Source organism: Tachypleus tridentatus, chromosome 6 (assembly GCF_004210375.1).
Source record: "Tachypleus tridentatus isolate NWPU-2018 chromosome 6, ASM421037v1, whole genome shotgun sequence".
Classification (NCBI taxonomy): domain Eukaryota; kingdom Metazoa; phylum Arthropoda; class Merostomata; order Xiphosura; family Limulidae; genus Tachypleus; species Tachypleus tridentatus.
The window spans coordinates 162,239,678-162,256,942 of NC_134830.1; the positions used below are offsets into that span (position 1 = coordinate 162,239,678).

At 36.4% G+C, this 17,265-nt stretch overlaps 1 protein-coding gene across 1 annotated transcript in view; it reads left to right on the forward strand.

Annotated features, from left to right (window-relative positions):
* The window catches only part of LOC143254315 (metabotropic glutamate receptor 2-like), a 61,460-nt gene that overhangs the window by 13,345 nt on the left and 30,850 nt on the right, over nt 1–17,265 (forward strand). Inside the window, exon 2 of the mRNA XM_076509293.1 lies at nt 9,879–10,033. Within this exon, the coding sequence (XP_076365408.1) occupies nt 9,879–10,033 (155 nt within the window). The remainder of the gene's footprint in view (nt 1–9,878; nt 10,034–17,265) is intronic.

A 17,265-nucleotide genomic window follows, 5' to 3' on the forward strand; every position in this document is an offset into this window, starting at 1 on the left:
GTGAGATATCGTATAGATATAGTTCAACTGAATAGGCTTAGCAGCGTGGTATGTGTTTCTTCTTTTCGCTCGTGTAAATGTTTCTAAGCAATCAAATAAGAAAGCTAAGGCCCATTTTAATGACATAGAGAGGAAGAACATAACCAAAAAGCTGCTGTGGTTAATTGTTAAACCTTCGGGCGAACATTTATAAATTGATATTTATACTTGGGGGAAATAATTAGGTTCTGATAACTCAGTATGAGGTCCAGCATGGGCAGGTGGTTAAGGCACTCTACTCAAAATCTGAGGTCCCCGGTTCGAATCCACGTCACATCAAATATGCTCGCCCTTTCAACCGTAAGGGCGTTATATGTGACGGTCAATTTAACTATTCGTTGGTAAGAGAGTAGCCCAAAGGTTGGCGGTGGATGGTGATGAGTAGCTGCCTTCCTTCTAGTCTTACACTGCTAAATTAGGGCTGCTAGCGCAGATAGCCCTCATGTAGCTTTTCGCAAAATTCAAAATCACAAACTGAATATGAATAAGTGATTTGTTAAAAGAACTAAAATTAATGATTTGAAAGCCGACTACAAACAATACATTTTAAATTGACAGTAACTAAGGGCTGCAACATACAAAAATCTTAAAGTTTAATAGAAAAAATAAAAATGCAGTTAAAATTACCTCAGTAGAACAAGGTTTTGGTTTTGTTTTTGGAATTCGCGCAAATCTGGAATAAAATTAAGATTGACCTAAGTTCCAAGATATTGAACTCAAAGTTCCTCGCAAAGCTGCTTTAAACTAATAAACTGGAAGGAAATCAGTTAACCAACAGCACTCACCGCCAACATTATGGGCACTCTTATCTGCATGCCCGGCATGGCCAGGTGGGTAAAGACGTTTGACTCGTAATTTGAGAGTAACGGGTTCGAATCCCCGTCGCACCAAACATACTCGCCCTTTCATCCGTGGGGGCGTTATAATATGATGGTCAGTCCCACTATTCGTTAGTAAAAGTGTAGCCCAAGAGATGGGGGTGGGTGGTGATGACTATCTGCCTTCCCTCTAGTCTTCCACTGCTAAATTAGAAACGGCTAGCGCAGATAGCCTTCGTGTAGCTCTACGCGAAATTCAAAAACCAAACAAACTGTTGTCTGCTCGAATAATGTGATTTGACAAATATCCACACGATGCTTCCTTGGCGCCAAAGTAAGGAGCAAAACTGTTGTTGTAACGAGACACGAACCGTAAATTATTGATTCACAATCTAGTGAAGCTAACCACTTGGCCACCCCTAAGTTTTTACAATTTAGTTATAACTTGATATTTTAAACGAACAAGGAGAGATATGAAGTTATAGAGTAATGAGATAACACGAAATGAGAACTGGAAGAAAATAATGAGTGGGCTTTCTCACTCTTATAAACAAAAACTGAGTTTTATGTCCTTTGTCCAGATTATGAAGTTTTAAAGATGTGGGTGTGGATGCTATGATACATAAAAAAAATTCTAACTTTCACATAATTTATTTATGACATAACATATTATTACAGTATTCATTATTACCTTACCAAATGTTTTGTATAAGCTTTAAGAACTCAATAGATATATATAGTTAAATAATGGTATACACTGGGCCATAAGCACGATAACGTTGGAGGGAGAGGTAGCGGCTGAGATGGTGGCGGTGAGTATACTATCTGTTACCCCTTTTCAATACCCATCCCTTAATAGTGTTTCACGTGGTTAATTAATTAGCGGTCATTGGTTGCAGAAGTGTCTTACGGGCTGAAATTGAAAGATCATAGGTCAAAGTAAGAAGTAGACGTAACTCAAATCCGGCTTTCCATACCAGTTTATTTCAACTTTAGCTAGGTTTATGTATTATTGCAATAGTAGCAGTCATTTTCATTGCATTCCGCCACAGCGAGAACCCTAGTGACACGGCGGTACGTCGGCAGACTTACGCCATCAGAAACCGGTTTTCGATATCCGTGGTAAGCAGAGCACAAATATGCCCATCGTGGAGTTATGCGCTTAACAACAAACAAACTCGTTATAATTTATGTATGTATATAAACAAAAGTGTAAGACCAAGCGTGGCTCGGTAGTTTCCTTGTCGGACCGTGAACCTGACTTTCCTGGATTCGTGGCACGTTTTTGCATCATACAAACGCATTATGCACGTTCAGGCTGTGGGTACGTTATAAGAGTGGCGCTACACAACTGACATTAAGCGGTGTTGACCAGTTTGAAATCAGGGACTGCTAACGAAGATAGCTCTTGTATAGCTTTGCTTGAAACCCAACAAACAAAGAAACACACGAAAGCTCCTTATGCAATCAATAAAACGATACCTTTACTAATTCAAATTAAATGAATTTTTTTTAGTTGCTTTGACACACCATTTTACACCTTTACTTTGACACACCATTTTACACCTTTACTTTAACACATCATTTTACATCTTTACTTTAACACATCATTTTACACCTTTATTTTGACACACCATTTTACACCTTTACTTTAACACATCATTTTACACCTTTACTTTGACACACCATTTTACATCTTTACTTTGACACACCATTTTACACCTTTACTTTGACACACCATTTTACACCTTTACTTTAACACATCATTTTACACCTTTATTTTGACACACCATTTTACACCTTTACTTTGACACACCATTTTACACCTTTACTTTTAACACATCATTTTACACCTTTATTTTGACACACCATTTTACACCTTTACTTTGACACACCATTTTACACCTTTATTTTAACACATCATTTTACACCTTTACTTTGACACATCATTTTACATCTTTACTTTAACACATCATTTTACACCTTTACTTTAACACATCATTTTACACCTTTACTTTGACACACCATTTTACACCTTTACTTTGACACACTCATTTTACACCTTTACTTTGACACATCATTTTACACCTTTACTTTGATACACCATTTTACACCTTTACTTTGATACACCATTTTACACCTTTACTTTAACACATCATTTTACACCTTTACTTTGATACACCATTTTACACCTTTACTTTGACACACCATTTTACACCTTTATTTTGACACATCATTTTACACCTTTACTTTGACACACCATTTTACACCTTTACTTTAACACATCATTTTACACCTTTATTTTGACACACCATTTTACACCTTTACTTTGACACACCATTTTACACCTTTACTTTAACACATCATTTTACATCTTTACTTTAACACATCATTTTAAATCTTTACTTTAACACATCATTTTACATCTTTACTTTAACACATCATTTTACACCTTTACTTTGATACACCATTTTACACCTTTACTTTGATACACCATTTTACACCTTTACTTTAACACATCATTTTACACCTTTACTTTGATACACCATTTTACACCTTTACTTTGACACACCATTTTACACCTTTATTTTGACACATCATTTTAAATCTTTACTTTAACACATCATTTTACACCTTTACTTTGACACATCATTTTAAATCTTTACTTTGACACATCATTTTAAATCTTTACTTTAACGCATCATTTTACATCTTTACTTTAACACATCATTTTACACCTTTACTTTGATACACCATTTTACACCTTTACTTTGATACACCATTTTACACCTTTACTTTAACACATCATTTTACACCTTTACTTTGATACACCATTTTACACCTTTACTTTGACACACCATTTTACACCTTTATTTTGACACATCATTTTACACCTTTACTTTGACACACCATTTTACACCTTTACTTTGACACATCATTTTACACCTTTATTTTGACACACCATTTTACACCTTTACTTTAACACATCATTTTACACCTTTACTTTGACACATCATTTTACATCTTTACTTTAACACATCATTTTACATCTTTACTTTAACACATCATTTTACACCTTTACTTTAACACATCATTTTACACCTTTACTTTGACACACCATTTTACACCTTTACTTTAACACATCATTTTACACCTTTACTTTGACACATCATTTTACACCTTTACTTTGATACACCATTTTACACCTTTACTTTGATACACCATTTTACACCTTTACTTTAACACATCATTTTACACCTTTACTTTGATACACCATTTTACACCTTTACTTTGACACACCATTTTACACCTTTATTTTGACACATCATTTTACACCTTTACTTTGACACACCATTTTACACCTTTACTTTAACACATCATTTTACACCTTTATTTTGACACACCATTTTACACCTTTACTTTGACACACCATTTTACACCTTTACTTTAACACATCATTTTACATCTTTACTTTAACACATCATTTTAAATCTTTACTTTAACACATCATTTTACATCTTTACTTTAACACATCATTTTACACCTTTACTTTGATACACCATTTTACACCTTTACTTTGATACACCATTTTACACCTTTACTTTAACACATCATTTTACACCTTTACTTTGATACACCATTTTACACCTTTACTTTGACACACCATTTTACACCTTTATTTTGACACATCATTTTAAATCTTTACTTTAACACATCATTTTACACCTTTACTTTGACACATCATTTTAAATCTTTACTTTAACACATCATTTTTCATCTTTACTTTAACACATCATTTTACACCTTTACTTTGATACACCATTTTACACCTTTACTTTGACACACCATTTTACACCTTTATTTTGACACACCATTTTACATCTTTACTTTGACACATAATTTTACATCTTTACTTTGACACACCATTTTACATCTTTACTTTGACACACCATTTTACATCTTTACTTTGACACACCATTTTACACCTTCACTTTGACACATCATTTTACATCTTTACTTTGACACACCATTTTACATCTTTACTTTAACACATCATTTTACACCTTTATTTTCACACACCATTTTACATCTTTACTTTAATACATCATTTTACATCTTTACTTTAACACATCATTTTACACCTTTATTTTCACACACCATTTTACATCTTTACTTTAACACATCATTTTACATCTTTACTTTGACACACCATTTTACACCTTTACTTTGACACACCATTTTACGGGTACTGAGATGACGCAGTAGCTACAACACTTCTAAAAACTACCCCCAAAATTATGTAATCATCATGTTTTAGACTACTGTGTTTAGTTCTCCGAAGGGGTTCACCTGTTGTAACCACTAGCCCAGTAGTGCTTTGTTTGTCAGTCAGTAGACAAGAAAATGTCGTCATATAAACGCTTAATGTCTCAATTCGTACTGCTGTGAAGATAATAAAATGTGCACACGCATTTCGTCAGGAAAAGAATTGCGCCCGCATTTAGGTTCTAATACAGCATGACAAACGAACTTCAAAAGCAAGAAATGAAAATTATTTGTTGCTCTTAATTTTGGTGTTATTTGCTCTTGAAAATAGAACACTCTCGGTAACTCTGCAGAAGTTTATCTATTTTACTAGGCCTACGGTTTACGGTGAACACTCTGTGTCTGTGAAACCTGATGTTCTGTATGAGAAAGAATGTGACGTAGTCTAAAGACTCTCATGAGCATTTCTTTTTATAAAGCTTGGTTTTCCCACTAATGGAGTATGTAGGATAACCAACTGATCAATATGTCTTCCACGGACGTAGACACTGTTTCATTTTTTTTATTTATCCTTATTAATGAGTTCCTTAGAGCAAATGAAAGCGTGCGTGTTACAAAAGATAATATTTTAAGAAACGAATCCGAAAGATAAAGAAAAATTGAATCTCGAGAGTGTTTTCTTCTTTGTTCAACGGAGTTACATGTGAGAGACTGAGAAAGAATCGACATGGAGAGATAACTCCTCAAAACCTCACCACTAGACCAGAAAGATAAATTTTTACCTTTGGCTAATTACTGACCATTCTAAAACGTTCAATACAGAAACTTGGTTAATAAAATGTTCTCGTGGAAAATAAATATACTAGGCCTATCTTCCAAACCAGGGGCGTAGATTGGTAATCTCTGATTACGTGAACCTGAAAGCTGTAAACATGCAGCCACAGAGTAATCTTGTTGCCACGATACTTGCATGTGTACTTAGGCCAACTGACTGATACTTACGAACTATCGCTTAGATCGAAAAGCTTAGAAGCACGACTATATTAAAGATGTACATTTCGGCTACTGTAAAAGCCTACATCTAGGCCTAATTATGTAATTCGATTGGTAAGAACACAAGAATCACAAGAACAAACACACAATTTGTAGGCCTGTGATGCAATAAAACAATTCAACAGACAAAACTGTAGGGGGGTGATTGTATGCACGATAACCCCCACCTAAAATAAAGGCGGGATGTATACCCTCCCCCCCCCAGGATCTACGCCCCTGTTCCAAACGGAACACAATATTTTAACTTGTGAAACAATAATTAATATCAAACATTTTTATAACAATAAGCATACAAAACTAAAATGGGGGATTTGGTTCTCAGAGATGAACAGGAAATAAATAGTCCAGTCCACTGTGCAGCTTTGTGCGTCTTATTTGATACTGAAAGGATAAAAACCATCATTGATCAGTTTTAATTACCAACCGTCTTCCTAAAGTAAATAAAATTGTCTTTCATCAGTTCTTAAATATCAATCGTTTTTCTAAAATACATAAAACCATCCTCGATCAGCCCTCCATTATGAGTGGTCTCTTTAAAGTAAATAAAGCTGTCTTTTATCAGTCCTCTATTATGCCTCGTCTTGCTAAAGTAAATAAAATCACCCTCAATCAGTCCCTTATTATCATTGTTTTTTTCTAAAGTAAGCAAAACTGTTTTTTCTTCTTCTTCAGGGGTAAACCAAATAATGACGGTGTAATGGAACTAGTGATAAATATAGATATATACAGAGGGAGTTTAGCGACATCATGAAGGTCATTTGGTTTTCCAGGAAATGTTTATTTGTCTATATTTCTATAGCAAGCGTTTCATTTCCGGTACAATGTAGCCGGTGGCGAGAGTGTATGTGAAAAGATGTTAGGGATATTTTAATTAGGATTGATCGAACATTATAACGTCCCCACGGCTGAAAGGGCGAACATGTTTGGCGCGACGGGGATGCGAACTCGCGACCCTCGGATTACGAGTCGCACGCCTTAACACGCTATTCTGTTGGTTTAAAAATTCCTTAAACTTACTGTAAAACCACTTTTTTTTAGGGGGGTCGTATTTCCCAACTCGCTCTCAAGCGGCTCAAAATCTTCAATATTTTACACAGACAAGTGTATGTTCCAGTTACCAAAGAAATAAAAATAATAGCTTGTTTATTTTATGCCATCATAAGCTATTTATGTACAGATTTAATACCCTCAAGGTCATTACAACTGTTTACATTCTAAAATACTGAGTGTATATTTCTTGTCCCGCGCTGGTACAGCGGTAAGTCTACGGATTTACAAAACTAAAATCATGGGTTCGATTCCCCTTGGTGAACTCAGCAGATAGCCCGATGTGGCTTTACTATAGGAAAACACACACGTACACTCTAATTCTTAACAATCGTAAAATAAAAATGCAATTGCGACTTACACGTTTTGGTAAAATGTGTGTGCGCGCGCGCATGTGTATGTGCGTCATGCAACGTCAGCAGATATAAATCTGATGCTTCATCATAACAACATACTTCGGTAATTAGTTTTCGTTAATTTTACTAACCAGATTTTCACAGTGAGAGACTTTACTTTCTCCGTCCTTTATTAGTAAGTTAACTGATTCCCGTTGACTGTGTAGCCCAGCTGTTTAGCAAGTAAAATTAAAGTGCGTACTCCTTTGAACACTACAGCTCATTAATCGAGGTTAATAGATTGGAACATTTATTCAAGGCCGACATTCGACTGCAGGCTTTTTGTTAAGAATATCTTCCGTTCTTTGCGCCTACTCCCCTGCTTCCTCAATTTCTAGCGACTAGCGCCTCAATCGGAAATTAATTCTACTTTGTGATATGATTGTTATGGTGGATGCAGGCTACTCTTATCACAGTTAGAATTTTTAAAATTCACGGAAAAGATGGTAAAACAAGGGAAATGATCTGCAAATTTTTAAGCATTTTCAAAACTATCCTCCTGGCGGCTCAAAGGGAAATCAATACGCTTGCGTCCCTAAAAATAGGCTTTCATTAACATAGCCAACAACAATACAACAGAAATTGAAATAGTTGCTTGCTTGTGATAAAAATAAATATTTTTGTTCCTTGGTGAGACAGCAGTAAGCCTGTGGACTTATAACGTTAAAATCGATTGGTGGACGCGGCCCGATGTTGTTTTGTTATTACAACATCCACACACAGACCTACATCCCAAAGTTTATCCGAGAGTGGCAAGTTAAAGAAAGTAATTTTAAAGAACAAATTATTACAGTTTTACAAGAGAGTTTTGGTTTTGTTACGGCGAAGCAAAGTAAATTAAAATTGCAGTGCAAAAGCTAAGCCTTACTTCAGTATTTCAGAACAATGACTTGTAATTACGTAATTACAAAACAAAGATCATTTTAACAAGTTTTCTTCATTGAATTAACGAATAAAACGTTACAATTATATTTTGACACGTTGGCTCACACACGGACCCACCTGTGGGTTGTGATAGTCTTCCAGTAAGACCCATACGACCCACTGGTGAGTCGTGCTCTATTTGCTTTCTAAAGGGCCACTTACTGGCTGGGACACAACGGTTATATAAACACTCTTCCTTAAGAAAAAAATTATTGTAAAATAAGTAGTGGGACCTTGGAAAATATCGGCAAAATAGGCTTGCGAGACAACGTGTTAAGCTTTCTTATATTAGACGTCCCACATGATTTCCTAACAGAGACGTTTCGCCCCCTCCCCCGAACTTATCATTGTTGCTGAATACCACTTTTGTCATTTCTCATTGTTAGCGCTGGCGTAAATTTGCCCTTTCTGCAGCTCCTCCAACTGTGGAGGAGCTGAGCCAAATGGAAGCCTAATTACCTTTTATGTGTGTGGGGTTGGGGCGGAGGATCCTTCGTAGTTAAACAACTGATTGTTAGCTTATCATATGGATTTAGGTCCATGTATCTCAGAAAAAAAGGTCCACCGCAACAAGAAACTAGATAAATTAAGGTGCCAACAACAACAAAAACGCCAACACGACGAACTACCAGCAAACCTCGTTTATTAACAGATTCGACCGAAAATTAAGCAATGAAGAAACACATCTACTCTCAAAACGTTGTTCTCTGCTTATCAGTTTGTTTGTTGTGAATTTCGCGCAAAGCTACACGACGGCTAGCCGTCCCTAATTTTACTAGTCATCACCGCTCACGCCCAACTCTTGGGCTACTCTTTTACCAACGAATAGTGGGATTGACCGTCACTGTATAACGCCCCAACGGCTGAAAGGGCGAGCATATTTAGTGCGACCGGGACTCGAACCCGCGACCCACGGATTACGAGTCGAACGCCTTAACACACTTGGCCATTCCATGCTTATCAGTAATAGTGTTAATACTTATACCAGCCGTTCTGAGATACATCTTTATTTCAAGTGAGTTTCTCGTCATCAAGAATTACAATTTAGGGCCAATATAAACTTTCAAAGATGGCCAATTCTCGAGAGACATTATTGGAATTACGGCCAAGATTATTCTTAATAGCGATGATACACGAATAAGGATTCTAGTCAGTAATGGTTTGTCCTTTCATGCGTATTGATTTCTGATATTATTTTGATTTAATTAATTAATTAAGTTACTCTTCAGTTCTTGTATCTATAATTAGCTTACTTCTGATCAGAAGTCATTGGTAATATACGTGTTATTCATTTTATTTAAAAATACTGTCTTGATTGACGTGTTTTCCTCCACAGGTTCTATACGTAATATTGACGACGGTACGTACCGATGTCCAGATGGCTCAAGTCCTGTTATTCGGCAAAAAATAATATCAGGAGTGCTTGGAGCGGCCTCTAGCGTTACGTCTATACAGGTTGCAAACTTGCTTCGACTTTTCAAGATTCCACAGGTAACACTATCATTTGTGCTGTGAAGTTAACAATGTCGTGAACCGCGACAGTGGTTCATAATGACGATCGCTAGGAATTGCACAAAACCCTAATACACTGAAACCCCTCTAAAGCAGCCACCTTCGGGACTGAGACAAACTGGCCTGATCAGAGGGGTTCCACTGTTCATAATTAGGGATTATGTAAACAAAAAAGGGACTGTGATTGAATTACCGCTTTCAAGGGGTGACCGAATCTGAGGTGTGGCCGCTTAGAGGGTTCCACTGTAGAACGCTCAGGAAAAAAACATCTTAAACAGTAGAACTGTCGTCTAAAATACAGATTAATGCATTTACCACTGACTGCTAAAACTTTACACATTAAAATGCGCACAAAAATACGTATATTAGACTTACAAGGTCTGTTCTCCTTCTTTCTATTATTCTCTGACTTGTGTACAACAAAAACGCTTGGTATATTGTACCAAAACCTTTTGTAGAATACAAAGGTCATAGCTGCACTAAAAAGTTGATTTGTCTCTTAGAGAAGCTAAAAGAAAAAAATCATAATTCTAGTGTGAACGATGTTACTGTTGCCCCTTTGTAAGTAGCTTTTGTACATACGTCAGTTGATCCTCAGAAAAGCTGAAATACAGGGTGAAACAGGAATTACCAGCCAATAATAGATGAACATTGGATTACTGTAACATGTTGATATTCAGTGCTTTGTACAATTTACAACCTGTGTCTTTAGGGAGCCAAACCCTACATTATGGATGAAGTGAAAATAGTATCAGCGAGTTATAAGCTGTGTTTGTTGTTATTACAATGTATAAACTTTGCTACTATATCAACTAATCATTTGCTTATAGTTGAGCACAAAGCCAGCAAACGAGATAAATACAAAACAGGAATCGTAAACAGTAAACAAAGCTGGAGATACTGTATACATTATTCACTCGAACTACAAATCCCTATTTTGATTTCACCAAATGTAATTTTAAATAAAGCACTGAACGAAAGTAGGGGATTCTTATTTGAGTAAATAATAACTACAGTGTCCCCAACATTATCTTTTATTAGTATCCCCATTTGCAGTTTATATATTTTCATTTATTATCTACTGTTTACTGTTAGCCCTTGAGTAGCTTTGTGTGAAATTCAGAAACAAACAAACAATTTAGATCAAGCGTTGTGTAAAAAAGCGCTCTACTTTTTGTAACCGTGGTTGCGTTATAAGAGTGCAGTCAAATTTAACTATATTTGGCGGTAGATGGGGTAAATTATCTGCCTCCCCTCTAGATTATCACTCTAAGATTAAGAATGTCAATGCGGATTTATCACTGTACTAAATGTCTCATAAAACAAACGTATTAAAATGTTTTGTTCTCGTTGTTCTTACTAGGAAGCGACATTACTTCAATAAATATAGCAGGAAATGTTTTACCGATATATAATTTTATATTATCTAATTTGGATTATAGCTAATAAATTTTCATACCATTTTTAAAGACAAATTTCTGAGGCAACCAGACCAACTGTGTAAATATTAGTAACAAACTAAGGTCCATATCAGATCCGGAATATTAGTAACAAACTAAGGTCCATATCAGTTCTGGAATATTAGTAACAAACTAAGGTCCATATCAGATCCGGAATATTAGAAACAAACTGAGGTCCATATCAGATCAGTAATATTAGTAACAAACTAAGGTCCATATCAGATCCGGAATATTAGTAACAAACTAAGGTCTATATCAGATCCGGAATATTAGTAACAAACTAAGGTCCATATCAGATCCGGAATATTAGTAACAAACTGAGGTCCATATCAGATACGGAATATTAGAAATAAACTAAGGTCCATATCAGATCCGGAATATTAGTAACAAACTAAGGTCCATATAAAATCCGGAATATTAGAAACAAACTAAGGTCCATATCAGAGCCGGAATATTAGTAACAAACTAAGGTCCATATCAGATCCGGAATATCAGTAACAAACTGAGGTCCATATCAGATCCGGAATATCAGTAACAAACTGAGGTCCATATCAGATCCGGAATATCAGTAACAAACTGAGGTCCATATCAGATCCGAAATATTAGAAACAAACTAAGGTCCATATCAGATCCGGAATATTAGAAACAAACTAAGGTCCATATCAGATCCAGAATATTAGTAACAAACTAAGGTCCATATCAGATCCGGAATATTAGTAACAAACTAAGGTCCATATCAGATCCGGAAGAGTAAAAATAAAATGCGATGATTGGGCGCCATATGCTATGGCTTTGTCTACAGATGTTGTTATCTTAATGGTTTACGGTTCTTCATAAAGTTAACCGTTCTGTTCGTGGCTGTCCATGTTTTTCGACGTGTCTTTAAACACACTCAGTGTTTAGATGTGCGTCTATTCGAATATTTGGCATTTTTAATAGGAAAAACGGAAATTATTCACTGGCCTCTTTTATCGTACCTCGTTATTATCGCATTCACAACTGCTACGCCATCCATCATTTACCACCTTGTGTTTGGAAGTGTGCTTCCAAACCGGATGCTTCTGACATCTGTCCTCTGAGGTAAGATGAATCTCGACGGAAAATCGACGGTTACTGGTTTTGCGAGATTCGCTTAGGATATTGTATAACAGTAAACACCACGACCTCAAGCAAATCATAATGATAAAATTTTAATCTTCCATATAATAATAACATATTAATTCAGAGCTGACTGAGAAACGCTGTCGAAATCCTCATACGGTAACTCATATTCTGCGTAATTTACAAGACAGTTAAGGAAAGAGCGGATCAGTATCTCCCTAAGACGAAATAACATAGTAGCCTGATTGGCTGGGAGATTCGCTGTTGAAATTGATTGAGACTTATGAAATGTGCATACTAAAGGTTGTTAAGCCTAAAGCGTGATAATATTTCACGCTAATGTGTATCAGCTGTAATTTGCTAGTTTTATTTTAGCCGCTATGTGGGTTTACACAATATTTTTGTCAACAAGATGTCAGAGAACACTTTTAACTACAATGCTTTCTAAGTTACACTTTTATCTCTTTTTTGTCCCCCTGTAGGGTCAGTGGTAAGTTTACAGACTTACAACTCAGAGATCAAGAGTTCGATTCCCCGCGGTGGACACTTTTATCTCTTTTTTGTCCCCCTGTGGGGTCAGTGGTAAGTTTACAGACTTACAACTCAAAGATCAAGTGTTCGATTCCCCGCGGTGGACACTTTTATCTCTTTTTTTTTGTCCCCCTGTGGGGTCAGTGGTAAGTTTACAGACTTACAACTCAGAGATCAAGAGTTCGATTCCCCGCGGTGGACACTTTTATCTTTTTTTTGTCCCCCTGTGGGGTCAGTGGTAAGTTTACAGACTTACAACTCAAAGATCAAGTGTTCGATTCCCCGCGGTGGACACTTTTATCTCTTTTTTTTTGTCTCCCTGTGGGGTCAGTGGTAAGTTTACAGACTTACAACTCAAAGATCAAGTGTTCGATTCCCCGCGGTGGACACAGTGTAAATAGTCCGATGTGGTTTTGCGATAAAACAAATAAATCCATTTTTTTTATTGCATCACTTCGATTTTTTTTATCCTCAACACGCAGTTTATGTCAACGTTTTACTTAGATGAGAAAAAATATACAACGCTATTATTAGCACGAGCACCATTCAAATCGTTTCTTCGTTCACCAGTTTGGCATCAGTACACACAACTCTCTAAATTACATAGTCAGAAAAACGCTATGGTTCGCTATATCCGATCTTTATTTTATATTACGGACCAGAAACAGAAAGCAAATAGTCGCAAGCAGTCGGTCCGGCATGGCCAGGTGGTTAGGGGGAGGTACACTTGTAATCTGAGGTTTACGGGTTCGAATCCCGTCACATCAAACATGCTCGCCCTTTCAACTGTGTGGCATTATAATGTGACGGTTAATCCCACTATTTGTTGTTAAGAGAGTAGCCCAAGACTTCGCTGTGGGTGGTGATGACTAGCTGCCTTCCCTCTAGACTTACACTGCTAAATTATGGAAGGCTAGTGCAGATAGCTCTCATCTAGCTTTGCTCGAAATTAATAAAAACAAATAACCAACTTCAGGAACCGAGTTGACAATTTGAAAACAAAAGGCTAAGTTGCCGTAGCTATTCTTCTGGTACTAGACTAGCGATTAGTTCTGATTTATGTTGGTGGGTAGCGCACTCTAATCACAAGTTATTTATAATCCCATAAGCTAAGCTTGGACAACTTACACTACCTGGTGGTTTCATCTGTTCTAGTTTAAAGTTATATTGTAAGATAAATGCTTAACTGGAAAGTTCCTAATAACATTAACGTAGGCATTTTTGCAGTAGAGAATGATACACGTGTTTTCTAAACAGCACGTGTTTACATCAAGACAGTCTGACGTCATTACAGAAACGTCAGCGAATGACAAAATGTAATAAACTGAAAGCGATAACATTTGCAAAAGACTACGTTGCAATTTGACTTTTGCAAGAGAGGCGCGGTCTTGGAATAAAGCATCATATCTGATGATAAACTTTCTATATTACGAAATATTATTTAAACCTTCGTCGACGATACCAGAATGCTTCAGAATAAAAACACAAAGGTGGGTAGGGGATCGATAGGGTAGTAGGACGAGTGAAAAAGAACGGATAAGTTGCGTCAGTGGTAGGCGAATTAATGAGGTTACATTTCGTTAAATAGAATTTTGAAACACTGAACAGTTGACAACCGCAATGAATTATCAAATTAAAGCAATACAAAGACTAAAAATGTATCTCTGGACGGCTGGTATGGGTATTAACACTTTACCCAAACAAAGCAGAGAACAATGTTCCGACCTTCTTAGGTAAAAGTGTTAATATCCAAACCAGCCGTCCAGAGATACACTTTACTTCAAGTGGGTTTCTCGTCATCACGAAATACAACGACTACGTTTCATGCGTTTTACTTTTGCACTGGTCTGTAGAATTGCAATTAAATAATTGCGCAAGATTCAACTGTAGGTATTTGCTCTTATTTTGATTAGACGTTGCAATAAATTTATGCCTGTAGTTACACTAACGTTTCACTTCCAAACCATCAAAAATCCCAAAATTGGAATAACCATAACAGAAATCACCATTAAAGGAAACTCAGTGGTGTTCCTATAACTACCTTTGAAGCAAAAAAAAAACTTTGAATTTTGTGCTAAGCTACATGAGTATTGTTTACTCTACCCGCCTCTGTTATAACAGCAGTAAGACTAGAAGGAAGACAGCTAGTTAACACCACTCACCACCAACTCCTGGGATACACCTTTCTCAACAAACGGAGGCCCGGCATGGCCAGGTGGGTTATGGCGTTCGACTCGTAATCTGAGGGTCGGGGGTTCCAATTTCCATCACACCAAACATGGTCGCCCTTTCAGTCGTGGGGGCATTATAATGTGAAGGTCGATCCCACTATTCGTTGTTAAAAGAGTAGCCCAAGAGTTGGCGGTGGGTGGTGATGACTAGCTGCCTTCTCTCTAGTCTTACACTGCTAAATTCGGGACGGCTAGTGCAGGTAGCCCTCGTGTAGCTTTGCGCGAAATTCAAAAACAAACAAACGAACCAACAGCTCAAAGGGCGAGTATGTTTGATATGATAAGGATTCGAACCTTCGACTCTCAGATTGAGAATCGAGTACTCCTAACATCAGGGCTCCAAACAAACAACATGAAAATGATGGGTATCTGAAACAACTATGACACGAGAGAAACTTTGAATTCGTTAGATGACAAAGTTTATTTGTATCGGATGAAAATTTCACCTCAAAGCAAACCTGTAACCTTGACCAGTTTATCCCGATAAGGCAAGTCCCAAGTGTTAGTAACATTTCCCACATCATTAGTTTAACTTCACCTCAAAGCAAACCTGTAACCTTGACTAGTTTATCCCGATAAGGCAAGTCCCAAGTGTTAGTAACATTTCCCACATCATTAGTTTAACTTCACCTCAAAGCAAACCTGTAACCTCGACTAGTTTATCCCGATAAGGCAAGTCCCAAGTGTTAGTAACATTTCCCACATCATTAGTTTAACTTCACCTCAAAGCAAACCTGTAACCTCGACTAGTTTATCCCGATAGGGCAAGTCCCAAGTGTTAGTAACATTTCCCACATCATTACTTTTACTTCACCTCAAAGCAAACCTGTAACCTTGACTAGTTTATCCCGATAAAGCAAGTCCCAAGTGTTAGTAACATTTCCCACATTATTAGTTTAACAGGAAGACTTCGTTTTTAAAATATAAGAGAGCTTATCCAAAATAAATATTAGTTCATTAAAAGTTACAGGCTTTACAGTAGAGAATAAATCTTTTTATAAAGATGTATGACGTTTTGATTACTAGTGCGATCATTCTGAAGTATACATACGATTTTGAGTTTCATTACTTGTAATAAAGTAATACTTATAATCAGTAAATAAAATCAAAACGAAACCATTTATCTGAAATAAACTTATTTAAGGTAGATTTATAGACAAATATTTGTGTCACTGCTGGACTTGGCCAATGTATGTTATGGCAAAAGTTTATAATAATTGTTCTATTATTATTAGATCAAAAAAAAAAAAGAAACATCGAATTACTACTCATGGCATTATTAGTTATATGCTCAGTGGATCTTAGGATCTATTGTTCGTGTCCCGTTACCGAAACGATAAAAAGGAACATTCAAAGGGCATACCAAGAATGTTATCCGTTTGTCTAAATATATGTACATTCTGCACGACAGATGTAGTCCTAAAGAACAGTATTTAATTTTGGGACAAGAGGTCGCAGTGCAAAGCAGCTATTTCAAGAGATATATTTGGTTTCCTTACAGAAGAAAACACAGAGTACATACACATATACACATTTATAAATAAACCACAAATCAAAACGACCATCAAGCTGAGAGTCGGGGGAGGAAGAGAGATCGTTCATTTTTCTGATACATGTTTCTCACTATCATTTCCTGGCTCTCAGTGGCACAGCAGTATGTGTAAAAGCTTGTAACACAAAAAACAACAACAACAGATTGTATAGCCATGGGTTTAACGACAAGCAAACAAATCTCATTTCTTTAAAATGTCACCAGAATTTCTTCATGTATTCATATAAATATAATATCAAAATCCATTATCTGTTGTATGTCCACGTAACTACTTCGTAAGCTATAGATGGATTTTAACCAAAATTGGTAAGGAAGTTCAGTAGGTCCATGCAAGGG